The 26,584-nt window shown below is 57.0% G+C and overlaps 1 protein-coding gene across 4 annotated transcripts; it reads right to left on the bottom strand.

Annotated features, from left to right (window-relative positions):
• Nucleotides 1-1,442: 1,442 nt before the first annotated feature.
• On the bottom strand, nt 1,443-24,889 carry LOC132814593 (cell cycle checkpoint control protein RAD9A-like). Of its 4 annotated transcripts, none has more exons than XM_060823534.1 (12): nt 24,805-24,889; nt 22,984-23,054; nt 17,158-17,313; nt 16,573-16,687; nt 15,413-15,512; nt 15,184-15,290; nt 13,287-13,393; nt 11,230-11,294; nt 10,481-10,588; nt 9,216-9,486; nt 6,177-6,316; nt 1,443-2,112 (listed from the first exon to the last, which is right to left on the bottom strand). In XM_060823534.1, exons 1-11 carry the CDS (start codon nt 24,836-24,838, stop codon nt 6,206-6,208), a joined length of 1,245 nt encoding a protein of 414 aa, XP_060679517.1. In that variant the 5' UTR covers nt 24,839-24,889; the 3' UTR covers nt 1,443-2,112; nt 6,177-6,205. The 4 variants fall into 4 exon arrangements, with proteins under 4 accessions (XP_060679517.1, XP_060679516.1, XP_060679518.1 ...); XM_060823533.1 differs by having other exon boundaries at nt 1,443-1,935; XM_060823535.1 differs by having other exon boundaries at nt 1,443-1,935; nt 6,177-6,313.
• Nucleotides 24,890-26,584: the final 1,695 nt, after the last annotated feature.

Raw genomic sequence — 26,584 nt, 5'->3', positions numbered from 1 at the left:
CAGGAATCTGTCATACTTCACTCTCGGAATCCCTGGAGCTGACGAGGATGTGATTTGTGCTTTTCCCTGAGTGTGGCAGCAGATGTCACCGAGACAGGGGGCGGGGGGGTTGGAACGTCTGGAAATCAACCCCCCCAGCTCAGCTAACGCTCAGTCAAAAAGCCGGATTCACGCTCGACTCACCGTGAGGGAGGAGACTCACAAACCGGCCCGCCGGCCCGAGATACTTCAGTCAAAGCCAATCTCTGTGTATTGTAACACTCCCAAAAGACAGCGGAAAGGCGGCTTCGTCCCTTCCGTCCCCGAGAGTCCAACCCTTCGGCATCGCGGAACACACAAATGTGCTCTGAACTACAAAGTGAAACAGAGGGGATACACCGCACAGAGAAACGTGCCCCGGTCACCAGGCTCGGTGGGGTGGGCTCGGGGACCCAGTTCAGCCTTCAAGGAGGTGGTCTCCATGTCATCCGCACGCTGCCCGTCTGTCTGTAGGTTCCAGGTTTGCTCTGCTCAGACTTGGCGGGTGGCGGGAGGAGGGATTCCTGAGGGTGGGAGTGATTTCCCCCAGGAACAGAAAGCGCCGGTGTCCTGCTTTGATGTGGGAGTTGGAGAAAACTCGTCCGTCAAGTGGGGGATGGGAGAGAGAGAGAGGGAGAGAGGGATCCTGGCGAAAGCTCGGCTGCAGGTGGCACGCTGGCCGCTCTCGAGCGTCATCCCCCTCCCAGGGTGGGCGGTCCTGCCACGGCCTGGGCAGTCAGGGAGCCTAACCCCCTCCCCCTACCATCCAACCGCGATGCCAGTTCGTCTGCACACACTGCCCCCTCGATGCCAGTACGTCTGCACACACTGCCCCCCCACCCCCTGATGCCAGTACGTCTGCACACACTGCCCCCCACCCCCTGATGCCAGTACGTCTGCACACACTGCCCTCCCCACCCCGATGCCAGTTCGTCTGCACACACTGCCCCACGATGCCAGTACGTCTGCACACACTGCCCTCCCCACCACCTGATGCCAGTACGTCTTCACACACTGCCCTCCCCACCCCCCGATGCCAGTTCGTCTGCACACACTGCCCTCCCCACCCCCCTGATGCCAGTTCGTCTGCACACACTGCCCTCCCCCAATGCCAGTTCATCTGCACACACTGCCCTCCACCCCCCCCGATGCCAGTTTGTCTGCACACACTGCCCCAACCCACCCCCCCGATGCCAGTACGTCTGCACACACTGCCCCACGATGCCAGTTCGTCTGCACACACTGCCCCCTGCCCCCAATGCCAGTACGTCTGCACACACTGCTCAACCCACCCCCTGATGCCAGTACGTCTGCACACACTGCCCCCACCCACGATGCCAGTTCGTCTGCACACACTGCCCCTCCCCCCACAAACCACTAACACCACCTTAAATGCAGCAGTCACTTGGTTTTCTTTTCGATTTTATTTTCGCAAACTGCAGACTTCCCTCCAATTTTTAAAGCAGTGACCCATTTTTTTAATCTCTCATTTTCGGTCAACACTCCAAAAAACAGAAACAGAAACAAAGCAGTCTGTCACTGCGTAACCAGGTAAGGGGAGACAAACATTTACATTCCAAGGCACTTTGGGTGTCGTCCAACGTTGGCTGGAGTGAAAAAAATCCTTGGAAGCAACAGCTGACTGCGCGGAGCAGAAATCAAAGGGCTCTGGAAAGCAGCTGAGCAAAGCTTTCAAGGAGATAAGGGGCTCATTGCCTTTAATGACCGGAGGACGCAGACTTTGGAGAGAGACGCCGAACAATCCTCTTGCGGACCGTTCTCCAGACCCACGACTCGGAAACGGGAAGTGTCCCGAGTGAATTTCCTGCTGGACGTTTCTGTCCCCCTGGTAAAACGGGAATATCTACACCATGGGTACGTCCTGGAGGTTGGAGACCAAGTTGATTGCAGTCGGAACTGGACGGAAACGAGGAAGCGAGAAGCCATCACATCCTATCCCCCTTCGGGCGGCAATATTTTCCCATTGGGCGTGCAGGGACCCATCTTTCCAATGTGCCCACAAAGGGGAGGTGCAGAATGAAGCCCTGGCAACAGGAGGCAGTGGCTTCTCACACATCGCGTGGGACACGTCGCCTGGAAACGTGACAGGGGCAGGGTCAATGGAATCATTCATCAGGAGCAGGGGGTGGGTACGTGGGCAGGAATGGGACCCCGGGATTTGAGAAAAAGGTAGGGGATTGGCACGAGGGAATGGCGCTCAATTGTAGAGCTGGGGGGGACAGGATGGGGCTGAATGGCCTATTTGTGCTCTCAGGATTCTTCAACTTGCCTTCTGGGTTGGGAGATTGCGTGTGTGTGTGTGTGTGTGAGAGAGAGAGAGAGAGTGTGTGTGAGTGAGTGTGTGTGAGTGGGGGAGTGTGTGTGTGTGTGTGTGTGTGTGTGTGTATGTATGCGTGTGCGTGTGTGTGTGTCTGTGCCCACACAAGTGCCCACCAGCTTTCAGACAGAGCTATGTCCCACATGAAGCGTGTTGTTGAGTTGATTTCAGGTATCTGGTGAGGGGGGGTCACAGAGATCCTTCGGCCCATTGTCCCAGTGCTAGCCCCTAACCACCCCCCGGCTGTTCTCTCAGTCCCCTTTCCCAACACTGAGCCCAGAGCCCCCCGGGCATCACCAATTCACATCAAAACCCAACCACAATGTGAGGAGACTCTCTCCCTCCCTCTCGTACACTCATTCCCTCTCTCTCTCCCTCCCTCTCCCTCCCATACACTCACTCTCTCTCCCTCCCTCTTGTACACTCTCTCTCTCTCTCCCTCCCTCTCGTACACTCCCCCTCACTCACCCTCCCTCTTGTACACTCACTCTCTCTCTCTCTCCCTCCCTCTCGTACACTCCCCCTCTCTCACCCTCCCTCCCGTACACTCCCTCTCTCTCTCCCTCCCTCCCGTACACTCCCTCTCTCTCTCCCTCCCTCCCGTACACTCCCCCTCTCTCTCCCTCCCTCTTGTACACTCCCCCTCTCTCACCCTCCCTCCCGTACACTCCCTCTCTCTCTCCCTCCCTCCCGTACACTCCCCCCTCTCTCTCCCTCCCTCCCGCATACTCCCTCTCTCTCTCCCTCTCTCTTGTACACTCCCTCTCGTACACTTTCCCTCTCCCTTTCTCCCTCTCATATACTCCCCCTCTCTCTCCCTCCCTCTTGTACACTCCCTCTCTCTCTCCCTCCCTCCCGTACACTCCCCCTCTCTCTCCCTCCCTCTTGTACACTCCCTCTCTCTCTCCCTCCCTCTTGTACACTCCCTCTCTCTCTCCCTCCCTCTTGTACACTCCCTCTCTCTCTCTCCCTCCCTCCCGTACACTCCCTCTCTCTCTCCCTCTCTCTTGTACACTCCCTCTCTCTCTCTCCCTCCCTCTTGTACACTCCCTCTCTCTCTCCCTCCCTCTTGTACACTCCCTCTCTCTTTCTCCCTCTGGTACACTCTCTCTCCCTCCCTCCCGCACACTCCCTCTCTCTCCCTCTCTCTGGTACACTGCCTCCCTCCCTCTCTCTCTCTCCCTCCCTCCAATCCTCATTCCTGGGTCACTGAGCCCCCATTGAGGGGTAACGTTTATTCCCGTCTCTCCCCCTCAGTTGTCTCCAGCCCCATTCAGTCCTACCTCAGTCCCCTCTGCCCTCAGGGAAGTGCCCAGGGTCGGTCCAGTCTCTCTCCATCTCTGAAGCTCTCCAGCGCCGGTCCATCCCCCAGCGTTATCACCTCCCACTTATCCTGGGAATTCCAGAACTCCAACATCCATATAAAATCCACCCGCAGGGCGTGAGTCTCCCTGGCTGGCCCTGGGGTTTATTACCCGCTCCCCGTCCCTAGTTGCCCCCCACACCCCCTGGAGAGTGTGGGGGGTGAGCTGCGTTCCTGAACCCTGTGCTGGAGGGCAGACCCACAGTGTCCCTGAGGGAGGGGATTCCAGGATTCGGACCCAGGGAGGAACGGAGAGGGTGAGGGGCTCAGAGGGGAACTTGCAGGGGGGGGGGTGGGGTGGGGGGAATGGGGGGGTGTTCCCGTGTACCTGCTGCCCCTGAGGGTCTTTGGTGAGAGATCCTGCAGGGCATCTTGTAGCAGGGACAACACTGCTGCTACTGAGGGGGGGGGGGGGGGGGCGGGGGGGGAGGGAGGGGATGTTTGTGGGTGTGGGGTCAATCCAGGGGGGAGGGGGCTGTTTTATCCCGGGATGGTACACACTGCTGCTACTGAGGGGGGATGGGGAGAGGGAGTGAGGGGGTGTTTGTGGGTGTGGGGTCAATCCTGGGGAGGGGGGTGTGTGACAGGGAGCCCCTCTCCCCCACAGCTCTCTGTGAGAGACAGGGAGCCCCCACCCTCCCCTCCCCCCCCAGCTCTCTCTCTCTGTGTGACAGGGAGCCCCCCACATCCCTGAGAGAGAGAGAGAGGAGAGATTGCACCCCTCCTCAATCCGAAATTGGTGCCCCTTTATCCTGAGACGGTGCCCTCTGACCCTTGACCCTCCCATGAGAGGGTCACCCTCCCAGCATTGACCCCTTCCAGACCCTGCTCCGTTTCAGTCAGATCACTGTCCCCATTCTGCGAGCCCCCTGGGGTGGGGACGTACAGTCCCAGCCTCTTTCACCTGTTTGCTCCTGAGACAATCCCTCCAAACCTCGATACGGTCACCCCTCAGCCTCCGACGCTCCAGGGAAAACAGCCCCAGCCTGTTCAGCCTCTCCCTGTAGCTCAGATCCTCCAACCCTGGCAACATCCTTGTAAATCTTTCCTGAACCCTTTCAAGTTTCACAACATCTTTCCGATCGGAAGGAGACCAGAATTGCACACAATATTCCAACAGTGGCCTAACCAATGTCCTGTACAGCCGCAACATGACCCTCCCAACTCCTGTACTCAATACTCTGACCAATAAAGGAAAGCATACCAAACGCTGCCTTCACTATCCTATCTACCTGCGACTCCACTTTCAAGGAGCTATGAACCTGCACTCCAAGGTCTCTTTGTTCAGCAACACTCCCTCGGACCTTACCATTAAGTGTATAAGTCCTGCTAAGATTTGCTTTCCCAAAATGCAGCACCTCACATTTATCTGAATTAAACTCCATCTGCCCCTTCTCAGCCCATTGGCCCATCTGGTCCAGATCCTGTTGTAATCTGAGGGAACCCTCTTCGCTGTCCACTACACCCTCCAATTTTGGGGTCATCTGCAAACTTACTAACTGTACCCCTAATGCTCGCATCCAAATCATTTATGTAAATGACAAAAAGTAGAGGGACCCAGCACCGATCCTTGTGGCACTCCCCTGGTCACAGGCCTCCAGTCTGAAAAACAACCCTCCACCACCACCCTCTGTCTTCTACCTTTGAGCCAGTTCTGTATCCAAATGGCTAGTTCTCCCTGTATTCCATGAGATCTAACCTTGCTAATCAGTCTCCCATGGGGAACCTTGTCGAACGCCTTACTGAAGCCCATATAGATCACATCTACTGCTCTGCCCTCATCAATCCTCTTTGTTACTTCCTCAAAAACCTCTCAATCAGGTATTATCGCTGGGGAGTTAATGTAGAGGAGGTAACGTTCTGGGGATCTGGGTTCAAACGCCACACCCACAGCAGATGGGGGACACTGAATTCACTAAAGCACAGGGTTTCAGAGTCAAAGGCGACCCACTGTTAATCACTGGGGGGGCGGTGGAGAGGGGAAAATCCCATCTGGGTCACAAACATCCTCTCACCCTGAACTGACACATGACCCCCCCACCCCCAAGCTGGGGAACTGGGAACTGCCCTCAGTGACAATGAGGGTTGGACAGGGACCACCGAGCTGATCTATAAAACACTCCCCTCCCACCACCTCTCCCCCAACCCCCATTCTCACCCTGTACGCCCTGTGGGTGGGGCAGCAGGAAAGGGGAGGGTAGTCCCAGACTCCCTCCGGTCCCTCACACACACACACACACACACACTCACTCCCCATCACTCTCTCCTCCCTGGGGGAGTCGCTCCCTCAGTGCCCCCCTCCCTCCCTCCCCTGTCCCTCCCTGGGTACCCCCCTCCCTCCCTCCCCTGTCCCTCCCTCAGTGCCCCACTCCCTGGGGGAGTCCCTGCCTCCCTCTCCTGTCCCTCCCTCGGTGCCCCTCTCCCTGAGGAAGGGACGCTGTCACTGCCAGCCCCTACCTGACCCTCGCTGCTGCCTTCCCCCGAGGTCACGTCTCACTGTCGCTCTCGCTGGCTTCAGCCAAGACCTCATGGCCCAGGGTAGGCCTCAGGCTTCTCCCGGGCGACAGCAGGGAGCCGAAAAACAGGGAGCGGAACTGCTGGGGGGGGCATTGGGGGTGGGAGGGGGGGGAGGGGGAGAGGGGGAAGGGGAGAGGGACGGGGTTGGGTGAGGGTCAAAGGGTGTGGTGGAATGGGGGAAATGGGGGGAGGGTACAGCAGAGAGGAGAGTGAGGTGAGAGGGGACAGGGAGGAGGGGTGGAGGAACACACCGTGTACAGAGTGAGGTCAGTGAGGGACAGAGAGAGGAGGGAAGGGAGGGAAAAACACACAGGGATCAGCTTTACACCCAGAAATAACACCCAGCAACTCCCTCAGCACTGACCCTCCGACAGTGCTGCACTCCCTCAGCACTGACCCTCCGACAGTGCCCTCTCCCTCAGCACTGACCCTCCGACAGTGCTGCACTCCCTCAGCACTGACCCTCCGACAGTGCCCACTCCCTCAGCACTGACCCTCCGACAGTGCTGCACTCCCTCAGCACTGACCCTCCGACAGTGCCCACACCCTCAGCACTGACCCTCCGACAGGGCCCACTCCCTCAGCACTGACCCCCCGACAGTGCCCACTCCCTCAGCACTGACCCCCCGACAGTGCCCACTCCCTCAGCACTGACCCTCCGACAGTGCCCACTCCCTCAGCACTGACCCCCCGACAGGGCCCACTCCCTCAGCACTGACCCTCCGACAGTGCCCACTCCCTCAGCACTGACCCTCCGACAGTGCCCACTCCCTCAGCACTGACCCTCCGACAGTGCCCACTCCCTCAGCACTGACCCTCCGAAAGTGCTGCACTCTCTCAGCACTGACCCAACGACAGTGCCCACTCCCTCAGCACTGACCCCCCGACAGTGCCCACTCCCTCAGCACTGACCCTCCGACAGTGCCCACTCCCTCAGCACTGACCCTCCGACAGTGCCCACTCCCTCCGCACTGACCCCCCGACAGTGCGGCACTCCCTCAGCACTGACCCTCCGACAGTGCCCACCCCCTCAGCACTGACCCTCCGACAGTGCCCACTCCCTCAGCACTGACCCTCCGACAGTGCCCACTCCTTCAGCACTGACCCTCCGACAGTGCCCACTCCCTCAGCACTGACCCTCCGACAGTGCGGCACTCCCTCAGCACTGACCCTCCGACAGTGCCCTCTCCCTCAGCACTGACCCTCCGACAGTGCCCACCCCCTCAGCACTGACCCTCCGACAGGGCCCACTCCCTCAGCACTGACCCTCCGACAGTGCCCACTCCCTCAGCACTGACCCCCCGACAGTGCCCACTCCCTCAGCACTGACCCTCCGACAGTGCCCACTCCCTCAGCACTGACCCTCCGACAGTGCCCACTCCTTCAGCACTGACCCTCCGACAGTGCCCACTCCCTCAGCACTGACCCCGACAGTGCCCACTCCCTCAGCACTGACCCTCCGACAGTGCCCACTCCTTCAGCACTGACCCTCCGACAGTGCCCACTCCCTCAGCACTGACCCCCGACAGTGCGGCACTCCCTCAGCACTGACCCTCCGACAGTGCCCACTCCCTCAGCACTGACCCTCCGACAGTGCCCACTCCCTCAGCACTGACCCTCCGACAGTGCCCACCCCCTCAGCACTGACCCTCTGATAGTGCGGCACTCCCTCAGCACTGACCCTCCGACAGTGCCCACTCCCTCAGCACTGACCCTCCGACAGCGCCCACTCCCTCAGCACTGACCCTCCGAAAGTGCTGCACTCTCTCAGCACTGACCCAACGACAGTGCCCACTCCCTCAGCACTGACCCTCCGACAGTGCCCACTCCCTCAGCACTGACCCCTCGACAGTGCCCACTCCCTCAGCACTGACCCTCCGAAAGTGCTGCACTCCCTCAGCACTGACCCTCCGAAAGTGCTGCACTCCCTCAGCACTGACCCTCCGACAGTGCCCACTCCCTCAGCACTGACCCTCCGACAGTGCGGCACTCTCTCAGCACTGACCCACCGACAGTGCCCACTCCCTCAGCACTGACCCTCCGACAGTGCCCACTCCCTCAGCACTGACCCTCCGACAGTGCCCACTCCCTCAGCACTGACCCTCCGACAGTGCCCACTCCCTCAGCACTGACCCCCCGACAGTGCGGTACTCCCTCAGCACTGACCCTCCGACAGTGCCCGCTCCCTCAGCACTGACCCTCCGACAGTGCCCGCTCCCTCAGCACTGACCCTCCGACAGTGCCCACTCCTTCAGCACTGACCCTCCGACAGTGCCCACTCCCTCAGCACTGACCCTCCGACAGGGCCCACTCCCTCAGCACTGACCCTCCGACAGGGCCCACTCCCTCAGCACTGACCCTCCGACAGTGCCCACTCCCTCAGCACTGACCCCCGACAGTGCCCACTCCCTCAGCACTGACCCTCCGACAGTGCCCACTCCCTCAGCACTGACCCTCCGACAGTGCCCACTCCCTCAGCACTGACCCCCGACAGTGCCCCTTCCCTCAGCACTGACCCCCCGACTGTGACCACTCCCTCAGCACTGACCCTCCGACAGTGCCCATTCCCTCAGCACTGACCCTCCGACAGTGCCCACTCCCTCAGCACTGACCCTCCGACAGAGCCCACTCCTCAGCACTGACCCTCCGACAGTGCCCACTCCCTCAGCACTGACCCTCCGACAGAGCCCACTCCCTCAGCACTGACCCTCCGACAGTGCCCACTCCCTCAGCACTGACCCTCCGACAGTGCCCACTCCCTCAGCACTGACCCTCCGACAGTGCCCACTCCCTCAGCACTGACACTCCGACAGTGCCCACTCCCTCAGCACTGACCCTCCGACAGTGCCCACCCCCTCAGCACTGACCCTCCGACAGTGCCCAATCCCTCAGCACTGACCCTCCGACAGTGCCCACTCCCTCAGCACTGACCCTCCGACAGTGCCCACTCCCTCAGCACTGACCCCCCATGGTGGATACCTTCTTGTGAGGGGGTGTTGCTGGTATTTCTGTGTCGTCCGGCTCATCCTCCTCGTGAGGAGGGGACAGAGCCCCTCGATGTTGCGTGTGGACTCTCTTGTTGCTCTGTGCCAGGGGGAAGGTGGGACTCCGAGGTGGGGCACTCTGGTCTGATGCAGCAGCGCTCCCTGACACCGTCTGCTCCAGGGCGCTGGTCTCCATGGCGATCATATAGGAGTCCATCTCCTCATTCATGAAATCATCAGCAACACGATGGGCACCTGCCCCAGAGCTGGGAAGAGAAACCTGTACACTGACTGGTGTCTCTCAGTCCCCTCTCTCTCTCAGGGAGATATCTGTACACTGACTGGTGTCTCTCAGTCCCCCCTCTCTCTCTCAGGGAGATATCTGTACACTGACTGGTGTCTCTCAGTCCCCCCTCTCTCTCAGGGAGATATCTGTACACTGACTGGTGTCTCTCAGTCCCCACCTCTCTCTCTCAGGGAGATATCTCTACACTGACTGGTGTCTCTCAGTCCTCCTCTCTCTCTCAGGGAGATATCTGTACACTGACTGGTATCTCTCAGTCCCCTCTCTCTCTCAGGGAGATATCTGTACACTGACTGGTGTCTCTCAGTCCCCCCCTCTCTCTCTCAGGGAGATATCTGTACACTGACTGGTGTCTCTCAGTCCCCTCTCTCTCTCTCAGGGAGATATCTGTACACTGACTGGTGTCTCTCAGTCCCCTCTCTCTCTCTCAGGGAGATATCTGTACACTGACTGGTGTCTCTCAGTCCCCTCTCTCTCTCTCAGGGAGATATCTGTACACTGACTGGTGTCTCTCAGTCCCCTCTCTCTCTCTCAGGGAGATATCTGTACACTGACTGGTGTCTCTCAGTCCCCTCTCTCTCTCTCAGGGAGATATCTCTACACTGACTGGTGTCTCTCAGTCCTCCTCTCTCTCAGATAGACTCCACCCCTGAACCCGGTCAGACTGACTCCCCTCTGCCCCCTGACCCCGGTCAGACAGACATCCCCTCCTGACCCCGGTCAGACAGACTCCCCCTGACCCCGGTCAGCCAGACTCCCTCTGACCCCTGACCCCGGTCGGACAGACTCCCCCTGACCCATGTCAGACTGACTCCCCTCTGTCCCCTGACCCCGGTCAGCCAGACTCCCTCTGACCCCTGACCCCGGTCAGACATACCCACCGTCTCCCCCTGCCCCGACCCCGGTCAGACACACCCCACCGTCTCCTGCTGCCCCCTGACCCTGGTCAGCCATACCTGCCATCTCCTCCTGCCCGGCCCGTGCTCTGCGATTCCACGCCCGCGAGTGTGGCCAGAACGAAGTTCCCCTGGAGCACCGCCTCCTGCAAGCTGAAGATGGCAGGGCTGTGGGAGAGATGGAGGGGGTGGCTCTCAGATCCCACGAGAATTCGATCCCCACACGCCCCCCCCTTTCTGCGCTCGCACACACCTCTCCTCCAGCCCCATCCCTTCCCAGGAAGCTCCGTGCAGTCTAGGGTGTCCAGAATGCCAGTGACACAGCGTGAAGTGTCTCTACCCATTTCTCGATACCACGTGGTAACGGGACAGATTGGATTTGTACTGTGCAGGACACGCCTAGTTAATTTTACACATTATCGGGTAGGTGTCAGTGTTGTAACTGCGAGGGGAGCGGTAAGTTCCAGGATACCAGCGACACAGCGTGAAGTGTCTCTACCCATTTCTCGATATCACGTGGAGTGACTCGAATCGGCTGGAGACTGGTCCCGGTGACACTGGGCACCACTGGAGGGGATCAGCCACTCGGCACTTCAGGCTGTGAAAGATTCAGCCTGGTTTTGTCCCCCTGATGGGCTGGGCTCCCCCATCATCGAGGAGGGGGATGTTTGTGGAGCCCCTTCCCCCAGTGAGTTGTTGAATTGCCCACCATCATTCCCAATCGGGGTGTGGTAGGACTGCAGCGCTTCGGTTGGGTCAGTTTGTTGGGGGGAAATGGGGTCAGGGGTAGAGTGTAATCCAATGCTCACCTGCCTGGGCCCTGGAAGTGGACGGTGACAGGAAGGCCAGAAACCTCCGCAAACCCCAACAACCCCTTCGGAGAGAGAGAGAGAGACGGACGGACGGCCAGAGAGAGAGAGAGAAGGAGAGAGAGAGGGAGGGGGAGAGAGAGGGAGGGGGAGAGAGGGAGGGGGAGGGAGAGAGAGGGAGTGGGAGGGAGAGAGAGGGAGGGGGAGGGAGAGAGAGGGAGGGGGAGGGAGAGAGATGGAGGGGGAGAGAGATGGAGGGGGAGAGAGATGGGGGGGGAGAGAGAGATGGAGGGGGAGAGAGACGGAAGGTGAGACAGAGGAAGAGAGAGAGAGACACACACACACAGAGGGAGAGACAGACAGAGAGAGGCAGAGGGGGAGAGAGAGGGGGAGAGAGAGGGGGAGTGGGAGGGAGAGAGAGGGAGGGGGAGGGAGAGAGAGGGAGGGGGAGGGAGAGAGATGGAGGGGGAGAGAGATGGAGGGGGAGAGAGATGGAGGGGGAGAGAGATGGAGGGGGAGAGAGATGGAGGGGGAGAGAGATGGAGGGGGAGAGAGACGGAAGGTGAGACAGAGGAAGAGAGAGAGAGACACACACACACAGAGGGAGAGACAGACAGAGAGAGAGGCAGAGGGGGAGAGAGGGGAGGAGAGACAGAGGGAGAGAGAGAGAGAGAGAAAGACAGGGAGAGAATGGAGAGGGAGAGAGACAGAAGAGGGAGAGAGATGCAGACAGAGACAGAGAGAGAGGACAGAGAGAGAGGACAGAGAGAGAGGGGGAGAGAGAGGGGGGGAGAGAGAGAGGGGGAGACAGAGGGGAGACAGAGGGGGAGACAGAGGGGAGAGAGAGACAGAGGGGGAAGAGACAGAGGGAGAGTGAGTAAGGGAGAGAGACGGAGAGAGAGAGAGAGAGAGAGAGACGGAGAGAGACAGAGGGAGAGAAAGAGAGAGATTAAACTGGGACCAGTGCAGATGCAACACATTCCCAGGAAACAGCAGAACCCCACCCCCCCTCACACACCCCCTCCACCCCTCACCCACACCCGCACACCCCTCACCCACATACCCCCCACACACCCCCCTACACCCCTCACCCACACACCCCCCCACACCCCCCTACACCCCTCACCCACACCACCCACCCTCACCTCACCCACCCCCACACCCCTCACCCACACACCCCCACCCCCTCACCTCACCCACCCCTACACCCCTCACCCACACACCCCATCCCCTCACCTCACCCACACCCCCACCCCCTCACCTCACCCACACCCTCACCCACACACCCCTCTACACCCCTCACCCACACACCCCCCACACCCCTCACCCACACACCCCCCACACCCCTCACCCACCACCCCCCACACCCCTCACCCATACACCCCCCACACCCCTCACCCACAACCCCCCCACACCCTCACCCACTCACCCCCTACACCCCTCACACACCTCACCCACCCTCACCCACAACCCCCCCACACCCTCACCCACTCACCCCCTATACCCCTCACCCACACAGCCCCCACACCCCTCACCCACACACACCCCCACACCCCTCACCCACACACACCCCATACACCCCTCACCCACACATCCCCCCACACCCCTCACGCACACACCCCTACACCATCACCCACACCCCCTACACCCCTCACCCACACACCCCCTACACCCCTTACCCACACACCCCCTACACCCCTTACCCACACACCCCCTACACCCCTCACCCACACACCCCCTACACCCCTCACCCACACACCCCCTACACCCCTCACCCACACACCCCTCACCCACACACCCCACCCCCTCACCCACAGCCCCCAAACCCCTCACACAAAACCCCCCACCCCTCACCCACACCACACAACCCCTCGCCGACATCCACCAACCCCAACACCCACAATAAAACCACCCCACCACGCCCACAACGCTCACCCACCCCCACACACCTCACCTACCCACACCCCCCACACCCCTCACCCACACACCCCTCACCCACCCCCCTACACCCCCCACAACCCTCACCCACCCCCGCCAACCTCTCGCCCCTCGCTCACTCTCAGCTCCTTCAAGCAGAAGGTGATCTCAGTCTCATCCGTCACCGAAAACTCATCAAACTCCATTGAGGTCAGCACCATCTCTGTGTGCATCGTCTTCCTGGGATCTGGGAATGATCAGAGAGAGAGAGAGAGAGAGAGGGAAAAACGCAGAGAGACTCATTCAGAACACACCAAATTCACCTCCACCCCCCCCCCCCCCCGGCTCAGAGTGACCCTTACCCTGCTGTATAAACCCTGACTCTGTACGGTTACACAGTGAGTGACCCTTACCCTGCTGTATAAACGCTGACTCTATACGGTTACACAGTGAGTGACCTTTACCCTGCTGTATAAACGCTGACACTGTACGGTTACACAGTGAGTGACCCTTACCCTGCTGTATAAACACTGACTCTGTACGGTTACACAGTGTGTGACCCTTACCCTGCTGTATAAACACTGACTCTGTACAGTTACACAGCGAGTGACCCTTACCCTGCTGTATAAACACTGACTCTGTACGGTTACACAGTGAGTGACCCTTACCCTGCTGTATAAACCCTGACTCTGTACGGTTACACAGTGAGTGACCCTTACCCTGCTGTATAAACACTGACTCTGTACGGTTACACAGTGAGTGACCCTTACCCTGCTGTATAAACCCTGACTCTGTACGGTTACACAGTGAGTGACCCTTACCCTGCTGTATAAACCCTGACTCTGTACGGTTACACAGTGAGTGACCCTTACCCTGCTGTATAAACCCTGACTCTGTACGGTTACACAGTGAGTGACCCTCACCCTGCTGTATAAACCCTGACTCTGTACGGTTACACAGTGAGTGACCCTTACCCTGCTGTATAAACCCTGACTCTGTACGGTTACACAGTGAGTGACCCTTACCCTGCTGTATAAACACTGACTCTGTACGATTACACAGTGAGTGACCCTCACCCTGCTGTATAAACCCTGACTCTGTACGGTTACACAGTGAGTGACCCTTACCCTGCTGTATAAACCCTGACTCTGTACGGTTACACAGTGAGTGACCCTTACCCTGCTGTATAAACACTGACCCTGTACGGTTACACAGTGAGTGACCCTTACCCTGCTGTATAAACACTGACTCTGTACGGTTACACAGTGAGTGACCCTTACCCTGCTGTATAAACACTGACTCTGTACGGTTACACAGTGAGTGACCCTTACCCTGCTGTATAAACCCTGACTCTGTACGGTTACACAGTGAGTGACCCTTACCCTGCTGTATAAACCCTGACTCTGTACGGTTACACAGCGAGTGACCCTTACCCTGCTGTATTAACACTGACCCTGTACGGTTACACAGTGAGTGACCCTTACCCTGCTGGATAAACACTGACTCTGTACAGTTACACAGTGAGTGACCCTTACCCTGCTGTATAAACCCTGACTCTGTACGGTTACACAGTGAGTGACCCTTACCCTGCTGTATAAACCCTGACTCTGTACGGTTACACAGTGAGTGACCCTTACCCTGCTGTATAAACACTGACTCTGTACGGTTACACAGTGAGTGACCCTTACCCTGCTGTATAAACACTGTCTCTGTACGGTTTCACAGTGAGTGACCCTTACCCTGCTGTATAAACACTGACTCTGTACGGTTACACAGTGAGTGACACTTACCCTGCTGTATAAACACTGACTCTGTACGGTTACACAGTGAGTGACCCTTACCCTGCTGTATAAACACTGACTCTGTACAGTTACACAGTGAGTGACCCTTACCCTGCTGTATAAACACTGACTCTATACGGTTACACAGTGAGTGACCCTTACCCTGCTGTATAAACCCTGACACTGTACGGTTACACAGTGAGTGACCCTTACCCTGCTGTATAAACACTGACTCTGTACGGTCTGTGGTGATTACCTGTCTCGGGCTCGATGTAGTTCCGGAAGTAGACCCGCCCACCTTTAACCTCGAGCGTCACCTCCTCTAGGTTGGCGGGGAAGTGTACGACTGTGTCTGTCAGTAACCTGGGCAGGCAGAGAGCAGGCCGGGTTAGCATTCCCCCTGTCTGGGAGGGGAGCACACCCCCTCCCTTCACACCCCACCCCCCCTCACACACACACACTGCTCACAACATCTGCACACTCACTTGGGCTGCACACGCAGAGTGTTCGGGCAGAGTTCCTTGTCATAGACAGCTTGTAGCGTCTCAGAGTCCTGTATGGCGAGGTTGTGCGTTTTCGTGATACCTGGGGAAGGGGACAGACAGGAATTCATTATCCCGGAGAACAGGGAGCGCACGCACACACGCAGTCGGTCAAAGCATCCTTCCCTTCGCCCGCATTCAGTCTGCCAGGGCCCCAGACCCACCCTCAACCTACATCGTACGATACCACCCCAGTCCCAAACTCCCAGGGAGGTGCGGGAATGGATTTCCAAATCAGGATCTAGAACGTGCTGCCTGAGAGTGTGGGGGAGGGAGGGTCATTCGAGGGGTTAGGGTGTGGGACGTGCTGCCTGAGGGTGTGGGGGGAGGGAGGGTCATTCGAGGGGTTAGGGTGTGGGACGTGCTGCCTGAGGGTGTGGGGGAGGGAGGGTCATTCGAGGGGTTAGGGTGTGGGACGTGCTGCCTGAGAGTGTGGGGGAGGGAGGGTCATTCGAGGGGTTAGGGTGTGGGACGTGCTGCCTGAGAGTGTGGGGGAGGGAGGGTCATTCGAGGGGTTAGGGTGTGGGACGTGCTGCCTGAGGTTGTGGGGGAGGGAGGGTCATTCGAGGGGTTAGGGTGTGGGACGTGCTGCCTGAGGGTGTGGGGGGAGGGAGGGTCATTCGAGGGGTTAGGGTGTGGGACGTGCTGCCTGAGGGTGTGGGGGGAGGGAGGGTCATTCGAGGGGTTAGGGTGTGGGACGTGCTGCCTGAGAGTGTGGGGGGAGGGAGGGCCATTCGAGGGGTTAGGGTCTGGGACGTGCTGCCTGAGGGTGTGGGGGGAGGGAGGGTCATTCGAGCCCCTCACCCTCTCCGTCCCTCCCTGGGTCCGAATCCTGGAATCCCCTCCCTCAGGGACACTGTGGGTCTGCCCTACAGCACAGGGTTCAGGAAGGCAGCTCACCCCCACACTCTCGAGCAGGGGCAACTAGGGACGGGGTCAAGAAATTGTATGAAGCACGAGCATCCACTGGCGCTACATCAATGAAGGCAGGAAACCGTTATGTGACCCAGATCCACAGCAGCGGTGGCGGGGTGGTGGACTCTGACCTGAGGTGGCCAGGGATAAGGCGATCGGAGACCGAAACCGTTAGCAGCAGCCCTCACCGTACTTGCAGAGCAGTTGGATGATGAGCTGGTCCATCCCACGGCCCAGCGCCATCTTGCATTTCTCCACTGTCTTCTCGAGCGTCGCTGGGGACTTGAAGACAGCGAGCACTGACTAAAGGGGGGGGGGGGGTCAGAGAGAGGGGGGTAAGGGGTGAATCAGACGGTCCTCAAACAACACAGCGCACAAACACACAGCCAGGAGGGGAGCAACCACAGATGGGATCTGGGCCAGGGAGGGGCTAACAGACCGATGGGCAGAGTGACCCAGGAGGTTAGATACAGAGAGTGCGGCTGAGAGCAGGGGAGAGAGAGGCACACACACACACACACACACACACACACAGCGCAGGGTTACAACGCACAGAGAGAGAGAGAGAGAGAGAACTGTTCCCTCAGCACTGACCCTCCGACAGCGCCCACTCCCTCAGCACTGACCCTCCGACAGTGCCCACTCCCTCAGCACTGACCCTTCGACAGTGCCCACTCCCTCAGCACTGACCCTCCGACAGTGCCCACTCCCTCAGCACTGACCCTCCGACAGTGCCCACCCCCTCAGCACTGACCCTCGGACTGTGCCCACACCTTCATCACGATTTTACAGCGGAAATTCTCCGTTTGGGATGGAGAGCCATCAGCCTCAGATGTCGGATTTCCAGGATCATATTTCTGGAAGAAGGCAGGAGCGAAAAGGAAACTGGCAAAAGCCGACCGGGAGGAGTTCACCGTCCGGACAGCGAGCTGCGGGAATGTGGAGAATACGGCATCGTCAGAAATCAGCAATTCAGATACCTCAGCTCCTGTACACTGCCTGGTGTCACTCAGTCCCCCTCTCTCTCAGGGAAATATCTGTACACTGACTGGTGTCACTCAGTCCCCCCTCTCTCTCAGGGAAGTATCTGTACACTGCCTGGTGTCACTCAGTCCCCCCTCTCTCTCAGGGAGATATCTGTACACTGACTGGTGTCTCTCAGTCCCCCCTCTCTCTCAGGGAGATATCTGTACACTGACTGGTGTCTCTCAGTCCCCTCTCTCTCTCAGGGAGATATCTGTACACTGACTGGTGTCTCTCAGTCCCCCCTCTCTCTCAGGGAGATATCTGTACACTGACTGGTGTCTCTCAGTCCCCTCTCTCTCTCAGGGAGATATCTGTACACTGACTGGTGTCTCTCAGTCCCCTCTCTCTCTCAGGGAGATATCTGTACACTGACTGGTGTCTCTCAGTCCCCTCTCTCTCAGGGAGATATCTGTACACTGACTGGTGTTTCTCAGTTCCCCCTCTCTCTCAGGGAGATATCTGTACACTGACTGGTGTCTCTCAGTCCCCTCTCCCTCTCTCTCAGGGAGATATCTGTACACTGACAGTGTCTCTCAGTCCCCCCCCCCCCCTCTCTCTCTCAGGGAGATATCTGTACACTGACTGGTGTCTCTCAGTCCCCTCTCTCTCTCTCAGGGAGATATCTGTACACTGACTGGTGTCTCTCAGTCCCCTCTCTCTCTCAGGGAGATATCTGTACACTGACAGTGTCTCTCAGTCCCCCCCCCCTCTCTCTCAGGGAGATATCTGTACACTGACTGGTGTCTCTCAGTCCCCCCTCTCTCTCAGGGAGATATCTGTACACTGACTGGTGTCTCTCAGTCCCCTCTCCCTCTCTCTCAGGGAGATATCTGTACACTGACAGTGTCTCTCAGTCCCCCCCTCTCTCTCAGGGAGATATCTGTACACTGACTGGTGTCTCTCAGTCCCCTCTCTCTCTCTCTCAGGGAGATATCTGTACACTGACTGGTGTCTCTCAGTCCCCTCTCTCTCTCTCAGGGAGATATCTGTACACTGACTGGCGTCTCTCAGTAGTTGTATTTGAGTCCCTTGGCCAGTATAGTTCTTTCCATGTCTGTGAGCTGTCTGTGGGAGAGGTTTTTAACCCAGGTGTGTGTTGTAGTGTCCTCCTTTTTGTGGGTTAGTTTGTTCATTTTTTCTTTTAGTGCTGTTTTTTTGAGAAGTGTTGTCCTGTTCTGTCCTATAGTGACAGCCTGTTCTATGGCTAGGGTCCATTCCTGATTAGTGGTTTTCAAAGTTAAGAACTATACTGGCCTAGGGACTCAAATACAACTACAGGGATGCCAACACAGCAGACTTCCTAGCAGCACTAGAATGCACACTCAGGAACAATGGACTGACAGAAGAGACACAACAAACAGTGAGACAAACGGTCGTACCTATGATGATAAGAAAACGACATACACATAACCTCAACACCAAGGAGAGGGAAGCACTGAAAGCACTGAAAAATGACAAAAACATAATCATACTACCGGCAGATAAAGGCAGAATGACGGTCATCCTAGATAAATCAGACTACATCAATAAAGCACAACACCTACTAGCAGACACCAACACCTACCAAATGAAGGATTCCGACCCCACACCACAACTCACCAATAGAATAAACAACACACTAAGGAATCTACAAAAAAAACGGACAGATAACCAAAGCGGACCAGCAAAGAATGAAACCTGAAAGCAACAACACCCCCAGATTCTACGGACTACCCAAAGTACACAAACCAGACATCCCACTCAGACCCATAGTATCACTACCAGGGACACCAGCATACAAACTGGCCAAAGAACTACAACAAAAACTGAAACACCTGGTCAGCGGATCCAAACACTCCATACAATCAACACAGGAATTCTTGGACATCATCAGGAATACACACATAGACAAAGAAGAAACCATGGTAGCATTCGACGTGACGGCACTGTTCACTTCAATTGACAAAACCCTAGCCAGAGAAACAATAGCCAACCTACTGGACATACATAACAGAACACAGGAGGCCAAACCTATCAACAAGGACGGCATACTTAAACTACTGGACCTGTGCCTCACCACACACTTTACATTCAACAATCAGATATACGAACAAATCAACGGAACACCCATGGGATCACCAATCTCGGGACTCATAGCAGAGGCAGTTATGCAAAGGTTAGAACAAACAGCCATACCACAAATCCAACCCAAACTCTGGGTCAGATACGTCGATGACACCTTTGTAATCATCAAAAACACAGAAATAGAAAAAACACACCGAATCATCAACGCCACACTCACAGGAATCCGATTCACACGAGAAGAGGAAAAGGACAGCCAACTCCCATTCCTAGACGTGTTAGTAGAGAGAACAGCCAACAGAGAATTCACCACAAGGGTATACAGGAAACCAACACACACAGACCAAGTCTTAAACTATGAAAGTAACCACCCCAACACACACAAACAAAGCTGCATCAGGACACTATTCAAAAGGGCCACAACACACTGCAGTACACCAGAACTGCGAAAAGAGGAAGAGGAACATCTATACAAGGTATTCGCCAAAAACGGATACCCACGCAACTTTATCACCAGATGCCTAAGAGATAGACCACGGAACGAGGACATGCCACAACCAAAAGGACTAGCCACACTACCATACGTCAGGAGTGTTTCAGAACTGACAGCCAGACTACTGCGACCCTTAGGACTCATAACAGCACACAAACCAACAGCCACGCTCAGACAACAACTCACTAGAACAAAGGACCCAATAGCCAGCACGAGCCAAACTAACGTAGTTTACAAAATACCATGCAAGGACTGCACAAAACACTATATAGGACAAACAGGAAGACAGCTAACAATCCGCATCCACGAACATCAGCTAGCCACAAAACGACACGACCAGCTATCTCTAGTAGCCACACACCCAGACAACAAGCAACATGAATTTGACTGGGAAAACACCACTATCATAGGGCAAGCCAGACAGAGAACAGCCAGGGAATTCCTAGAGGCATGGCATTCATCCACAAACTCCATCAACAAACACATCGACCTGGACCCAATATACCAACCACTACAGCGGACAGCTGAAACTGACACCGGAAGCGGCAAGGACAGACCACTAATAAATACCGGAAGAAACATCAAAGCAGCGCTTCACAGGAGGCTCCCACCGCACTGATGATGTTCCCTAGCCAGGGAACGAAACGTTTGCAGCAAAAACTTCCAGCTCGGCGAGCAGAACCACAACAACGGATACCCGAGCTACATATCTTCAACCAGACTTTAAATATCTGTACACTGACTGGTGTCTCTCAGTCCCCTCTCTCTCTCTCAGGGAGATATCTGTACACTGCCTGGTGTCTCTCAGTCCCATCTCTCTCTCTCTCAGGGAGATATCTGTACACTGCCTTGTGTCTCTCAGTCCCCTCTCTCTCTCTCAGGGAGATATCTGTACACTGACTGGTATCTCTCCATCCCCTCTCTCTCTCAGGGAGATATCTGTACACTGACTGGTGTCTCTCAGTCCCATCTCTCTCTCTCTCAGGGAGATATCTGTACACTGCCTTGTGTCTCTCAGTCCCCTCTCTCTCTCTCAGGGAGATATCTGTACACTGACTGGTGTCTCTCAGTCCCCTCTCTCTCTCTCAGGGAGATATCTGTACACTGACTGGTGTCTCTCAGTCCCCTCTCTCTCTCAGGGAGATATCTGTACACTGACTGGTGTCTCTCAGTCCCCTCTCTCTCTCAGGGAGATATCTGTACACTGACTGGTGTCTCTCAGTCCCCTCTCTCTCTCAGGGAGATATCTGTACACTGACTGGTGTCTCTCAGTCCCCTCTCTCTCTCAGGGAGATATCTGTACACTGACTGGTGTCTCTCAGTCCCCTCTCTCTCTCAGGGAGATATCTGTACACTGACTGGTGTCTCTCAGTCCCCTCTCTCTCTCTCAGGGAGATATCTGTACACTGACTGGTGTCTCTCAGTCCCCTCTCTCTCTCAGGGAGATATCTGTACACTGACTGGTGTCTCTCAGTCCCCTCTCTCTCTCAGGGAGATATCTGTACACTGACTGGTGTCTCTCAGTCCCCTCTCTCTCTCAGGGAGATATCTGTACACTGACTGGTGTCTCTCAGTCCCCTCTCTCTCTCTCAGGGAGATATCTGTACACTGACTGGTATCTCTCCATCCCCTCTCTCTCTCAGGGAGATATCTGTACACTGACTGGTGTCTCTCAGTCCCCTCTCTCTCTCTCAGGGAGATATCTGTACACTGCCTGGTGTCTCTCAGTCCCATCTCTCTCTCTCTCAGGGAGATATCTGTACACTGCCTTGTGTCTCTCAGTCCCCTCTCTCTCTCTCAGGGAGATATCTGTACACTGACTGGTATCTCTCAGTCCCCTCTCTCTCTCAGGGAGATATCTGTACACTGACTGGTGTCTCTCAGTCCCTCTCTCTCTCTCAGGGAGATATCTGTACACTGACTGGTGTCTCTCAGTCCCCTCTCTCTCTCTCAGGGAGATATCTGTACACTGACTGGTGTCTCTCAGTCCCCTCTCTCTCTCAGGGAGATATCTGTACACTGACTGGTGTCTCTCAGTCCCCTCTCTCTCTCAGGGAGATATCTGTACACTGACTGGTGTCTCTCAGTCCCCTCTCTCTCTCAGGGAGATATCTGTACACTGACTGGTGTCTCTCAGTCCCCTCTCTCTCTCTCAGGGAGATATCTGTACACTGACTGGTGTCTCTCAGTCCCCTCTCTCTCTCAGGGAGATATCTGTACACTGACTGGTGTCTCTCAGTCCCCTCTCTCTCTCTCAGGGAGATATCTGTACACTGACTGGTGTCTCTCAGTCCCCTCTCTCTCTCTCAGGGAGATATCTGTACACTGACTGGTATCTCTCAGTCCCCTCTCTCTCTCAGGGAGATATCTGTACACTGACTGGTGTCTCTCAGTCCCCTCTCTCTCTCAGGGAGATATCTGTACACTGACTGGTGTCTCTCAGTCCCCCCTCTCTCTCTCTCAGGGAGATATCTGTACACTGACTGGTATCTCTCAGTCCCCTCTCTCTCTCTCAGGGAGATATCTGTACACTGACTGGTATCTCTCAGTCCCCTCTCTCTCTCAGGGAGATATCTGTACACTGACTGGTGTCTCTCAGTCCCCTCTCTCTCTCAGGGAGATATCTGTACACTGACTGGTGTCTCTCAGTCCCCTCTCTCTCTCAGGGAGATATCTGTACACTGACTGGTGTCTCTCAGTCCCCTCTCTCTCTCAGGGAGATATCTGTACACTGACTGGTGTCTCTCAGTCCCCTCTCTCTCTCAGGGAGATATCTGTACACTGACTGGTGTCTCTCAGTCCCCTCTCTCTCTCAGGGAGATATCTGTACACTGACTGGTGTCTCTCAGTCCCCCCTCTCTCTCTCAGGGAGATATCTGTACACTGACTGGTGTCTCTCAGTCCCCCCTCTCTCTCAGGGAGATATCTGTACACTGACTGGTGTCTCTCAGTCCTCTCTCTCTCTCTCTCTCAGGGAGATATCTGTACACTGACTGGTGTCTCTCAAAGTAATACTCACGCCTTCATCAAGTGCCTCAAGGTAACAGTCTTCCCCGATGCGAGAGAGTGCGTGTATGGCTCTGCCAATAACTGAACCCAAAAAAATACAGAAAACACGTTTCTCTCAATATTAGAAGATAAAACTCAATTAAGCACCGCAATTCCTGAGTGTTATGTGTGATACAGTCAGTCAGTCAGTGCTGAGGGAGTGGGCACTGTCGGAGGGTCAATGCTGAGGGAGTGCCGCACTGTCGGAGGGTCAGTGCTGAGGGAGTGCCGCACTGTCGGAGGGTCAGTGCTGAGGGAGTGGGCACTGTCGGAGGGTCAGTGCTGAGGGAGTGGGCACTGTCGGAGGGTCAGTGCTGAGGGAGCGGGCACTGTCGGAGGGTCAGTGCTGAGGGAGCGGGCACTGTCGGAGGGTCAGTGCTGAGGGAGCGGGCACTGTCGGAGGGTCAGTGCTGAGGGAGTGGGCACTGTCGGAGGGTCAGTGCTGAGGGAGTGGGCACTGTCGGGGGGTCGGTGCTGAGGGAGTGGGCTCTGTCGGAGGGTCAGTGCTGAGGGAGTGGACACTGTCGGAGGGTCAGTGCTGAGGGAGTGGGCACTGTCGGAGGGTCAGTGCTGAGGGAGAGGGCTCTGTCGGAGGGTCAGTGCTGAGGGAGAGGGCTCTGTCGGAGGGTCAGTGCTGAGGGAGTGGGCTCTGTCGGAGGGTCAGTGCTGAGGGAGTGGGCCCTGTCGGAGGGTCAGTGCTGAGGGAGCGGGCACTGTCGGAGGGTCGGTGCTGAGGGAGTGGGCCATTGTTTCCGATGTAGTGACCCTTCCTCAGACACAGACACATTGGGCTCTTCCAACCCCCTCCCTGACTCAGGTTTCAATGTTTCGTGGGGAGGGGACCATGTCAGGGAGTGAGGGCTCGGGGTTAGGGGTCAGTGATAGGAGCTGAGGGGTCAGTGTTAGTTGATGAGGGGGTCAGAGATTATGGTGAAGGGTTCAGGGTCAGGGTTGGGTGGTGAGGGAACCTGGGTTACTGGGATGGGCGGTCAGTGTGAGGGGTCTGGGCTCAGGGTCACGGGTGAGGGGTCTGGGCTCAGGGTCAGGGGTGAGGGGTCAGGGGTCTGGTCTCAGGGTCAGGGTAGAGGGGTCTGGTCTCAGGGTCAGGGGTGAGGGGTCTGGTCTCAGGGTCAGGAGTGATGGGTCTGGGCTCAGGGTCAGGTTGAGGGATCAGGGGTGAGGGGTCTGGTCTCAGGGTCAGGGGTGAGGTGTTTGGGTGAAGGGTCAGGGGTGAGGGGTCTGGGCTCAGGGTCAGGGGTGAGGGGTCTGGGCTCACGGTCAGGGGTGAGGGGTCTGGTCTCAGGGTCAGGGGTGAGGTGTTTGGGTGAAGGGTCAGGGGTGAGGGGTCTGGGCTCAGGGTCAGGGGTGAGGGGTCCGGGCTCACGGTCAGGGGTGAGGGGTCTGGTCTCAGGGTCAGGGGTGAGGTGTTTGGGTGAAGGGTCAGGGGTGAGGGTTCCGGGCTCAGGGTCAGGGGTGAGGGGTCTGGGCTCAGGGTCAGGGGTGAGGGGTCTGGTCTCAGGGTCAGGGGTGAGGTGTTTGGGTGAAGGGTCAGGGGTGAGGGTTCCGGGCTCAGGGTCAGGGGTGAGGGGTCTGGGCTCAGGGTCAGGGGTGAGGGGTCTGGTCTCAGGGTCGGGGTGAGGTGTTTGGGTGAAGGGTCAGGGGTGAGGGGTCTGGTCTCAGGGTCGGGGTGAGGTGTTTGGGTGAGGGGTCTGGGCTCACGGTCAGGGGTCAGGGTGATTGCCCCCTGACTGCTCACGTTAACCCCGGGTTAAGGGTCATGACCCCCCCTTACCGCTGACGTTGCCCCCCGTCACCACGAGCCTCATCCCCGGATCCTGGATCCTCCTCCGCGCCGCAAACCGGGATCGATCAGCATCCCGCCCTCCCATTGGCTGCCGCCGAACACCACCTACCTTCCAACAACGCGCCTTCCCATTGGCCGCCACGAGCCCCGCAGTCCCGTTACCCGGATGTGCCAACAATGAGCGGAGCCACGTGCCCCGCGGTGACGTTACCCGGATGTGCCAACAATGAGCGGAGCCGCGTGCCCCGCAGTGACGTTTCCCGGATGTACCAGCAATGAGCTGAGCCACGTGCCCCGCAGTGACGTTACCCGGATGTGCCAACAATGAGCGGAGCCACGTGCCCCGCGGTGACGTTACCCGGATGTGCCTTAAAGGCGGTATAACCCTATGCCGCATTAAAAGGCTGTGGACCGAAATTCCACACAATGGGCAGGACCTTGACCTCAGCCGTTCGGCCCGTCGCCCCTGCTCGCCCAATTCCACCATGACCATGATTATGCACCAAAAAACAGAGGCAAAACTCAGGGTTACTGACTCTGCACCAATTGGGCATCATCAGGGGAACATACTTTCAATGCAAGGAGAAAGTTGGAAATTAACAGGGTGGGCCATTCAGCCCATCGTGCCTGCTCTCCTCTTCAATGGGAAGCACAGTGGTGCGCACTGCTGCCTCACAGCAGCCAGAGACTGGGTTCAATCACACCCTCGGGCGACTGTGTGGATTTTGCACATTCTCCCCCACCCCCAACGCCCCCCCACCACCCACCCCGTGTCTGTGTGGGGTTTCCTCCCACGGTCCAAACATGTGCAGGTTAGGGTGGATTGGCCATGGGAAATTGTCCCATAGTGCCCAGGGATGTGCAGGTTAGGGTGGATTGGCCATGGGAAATTGTCCCATAGTGCCCAGGGATGTGCAGGTTAGGGTGGGTTGGCCGTGCTAAATTGCCCTGCAGTGTTTAGTGTAGGGGGGAATGGGTCTGGCTGGGTTGCTGTTCGACGGGTCGGTGTGGGCTTTGTTGGGCCGAAGGGCCTGTTTCCACACTGTCAGTCATCTCATCTAATCTCGCTCAGTGACTGATCCTCTCACCAAAGAAAGATGGAGGGTGTGTGGGGGGAATCTCATTGAAACCTGCAGAATACTGAACGGCCTGGACCGAGTGGATTCCACATACGTTCCCCACTGACATTCCGGACCCCACCCACACCCTCCACCTCCTGCAAGACTTCCGTTTCCCTGGCCCCCAATGCCTCATCTTCACCGTGGATATCTAATCCCTCTACACCTCCATCCGCCATGACCAGAGCCTCCAAGCCCTCGATTGTTTCCTCTCCAGACGTCCCCAACAGTACCCTTCCACCGACACTCTCATTCGTTTGGCCGAACTGCTCCTCACCCTTAACAATTTCTCCTTCAAATCCTCCCACTTCCTCCAGACCAAAGGGGGTAGCCATGGGCACCCGTATGGGCCCCAGCTATGCCTGTCTCTTTGTAGGCTACGTAGAACAGTTGATCTTCCGTAATTACACCGGCACCACTCCCCACCTCTTCCTCCGCTACATTGGTGACTGCATTGGCGCCACCTCGTGCTCCCGCGAGGAGGTTGAGCAATTCATCAACTTCACCAACGCATTCCACCCTGACCTTAAATTTACCTGGACCATCTCTGACACCTCCCTCCCCTTCCTGGACCTCTCCATCTCCATCAACTCAACACTGACATATTTTACAAACCCACCGACTCCCACAGCTACCTGGATTACACCTCT

Source organism: Hemiscyllium ocellatum, unplaced genomic scaffold (genome assembly GCF_020745735.1).
Source record: "Hemiscyllium ocellatum isolate sHemOce1 unplaced genomic scaffold, sHemOce1.pat.X.cur. scaffold_871_pat_ctg1, whole genome shotgun sequence".
Classification (NCBI taxonomy): domain Eukaryota; kingdom Metazoa; phylum Chordata; class Chondrichthyes; order Orectolobiformes; family Hemiscylliidae; genus Hemiscyllium; species Hemiscyllium ocellatum.
The sequence above is the reverse complement of the archived record's forward strand: the minus strand, read 5'-3'. Positions and strand labels throughout refer to the sequence as shown.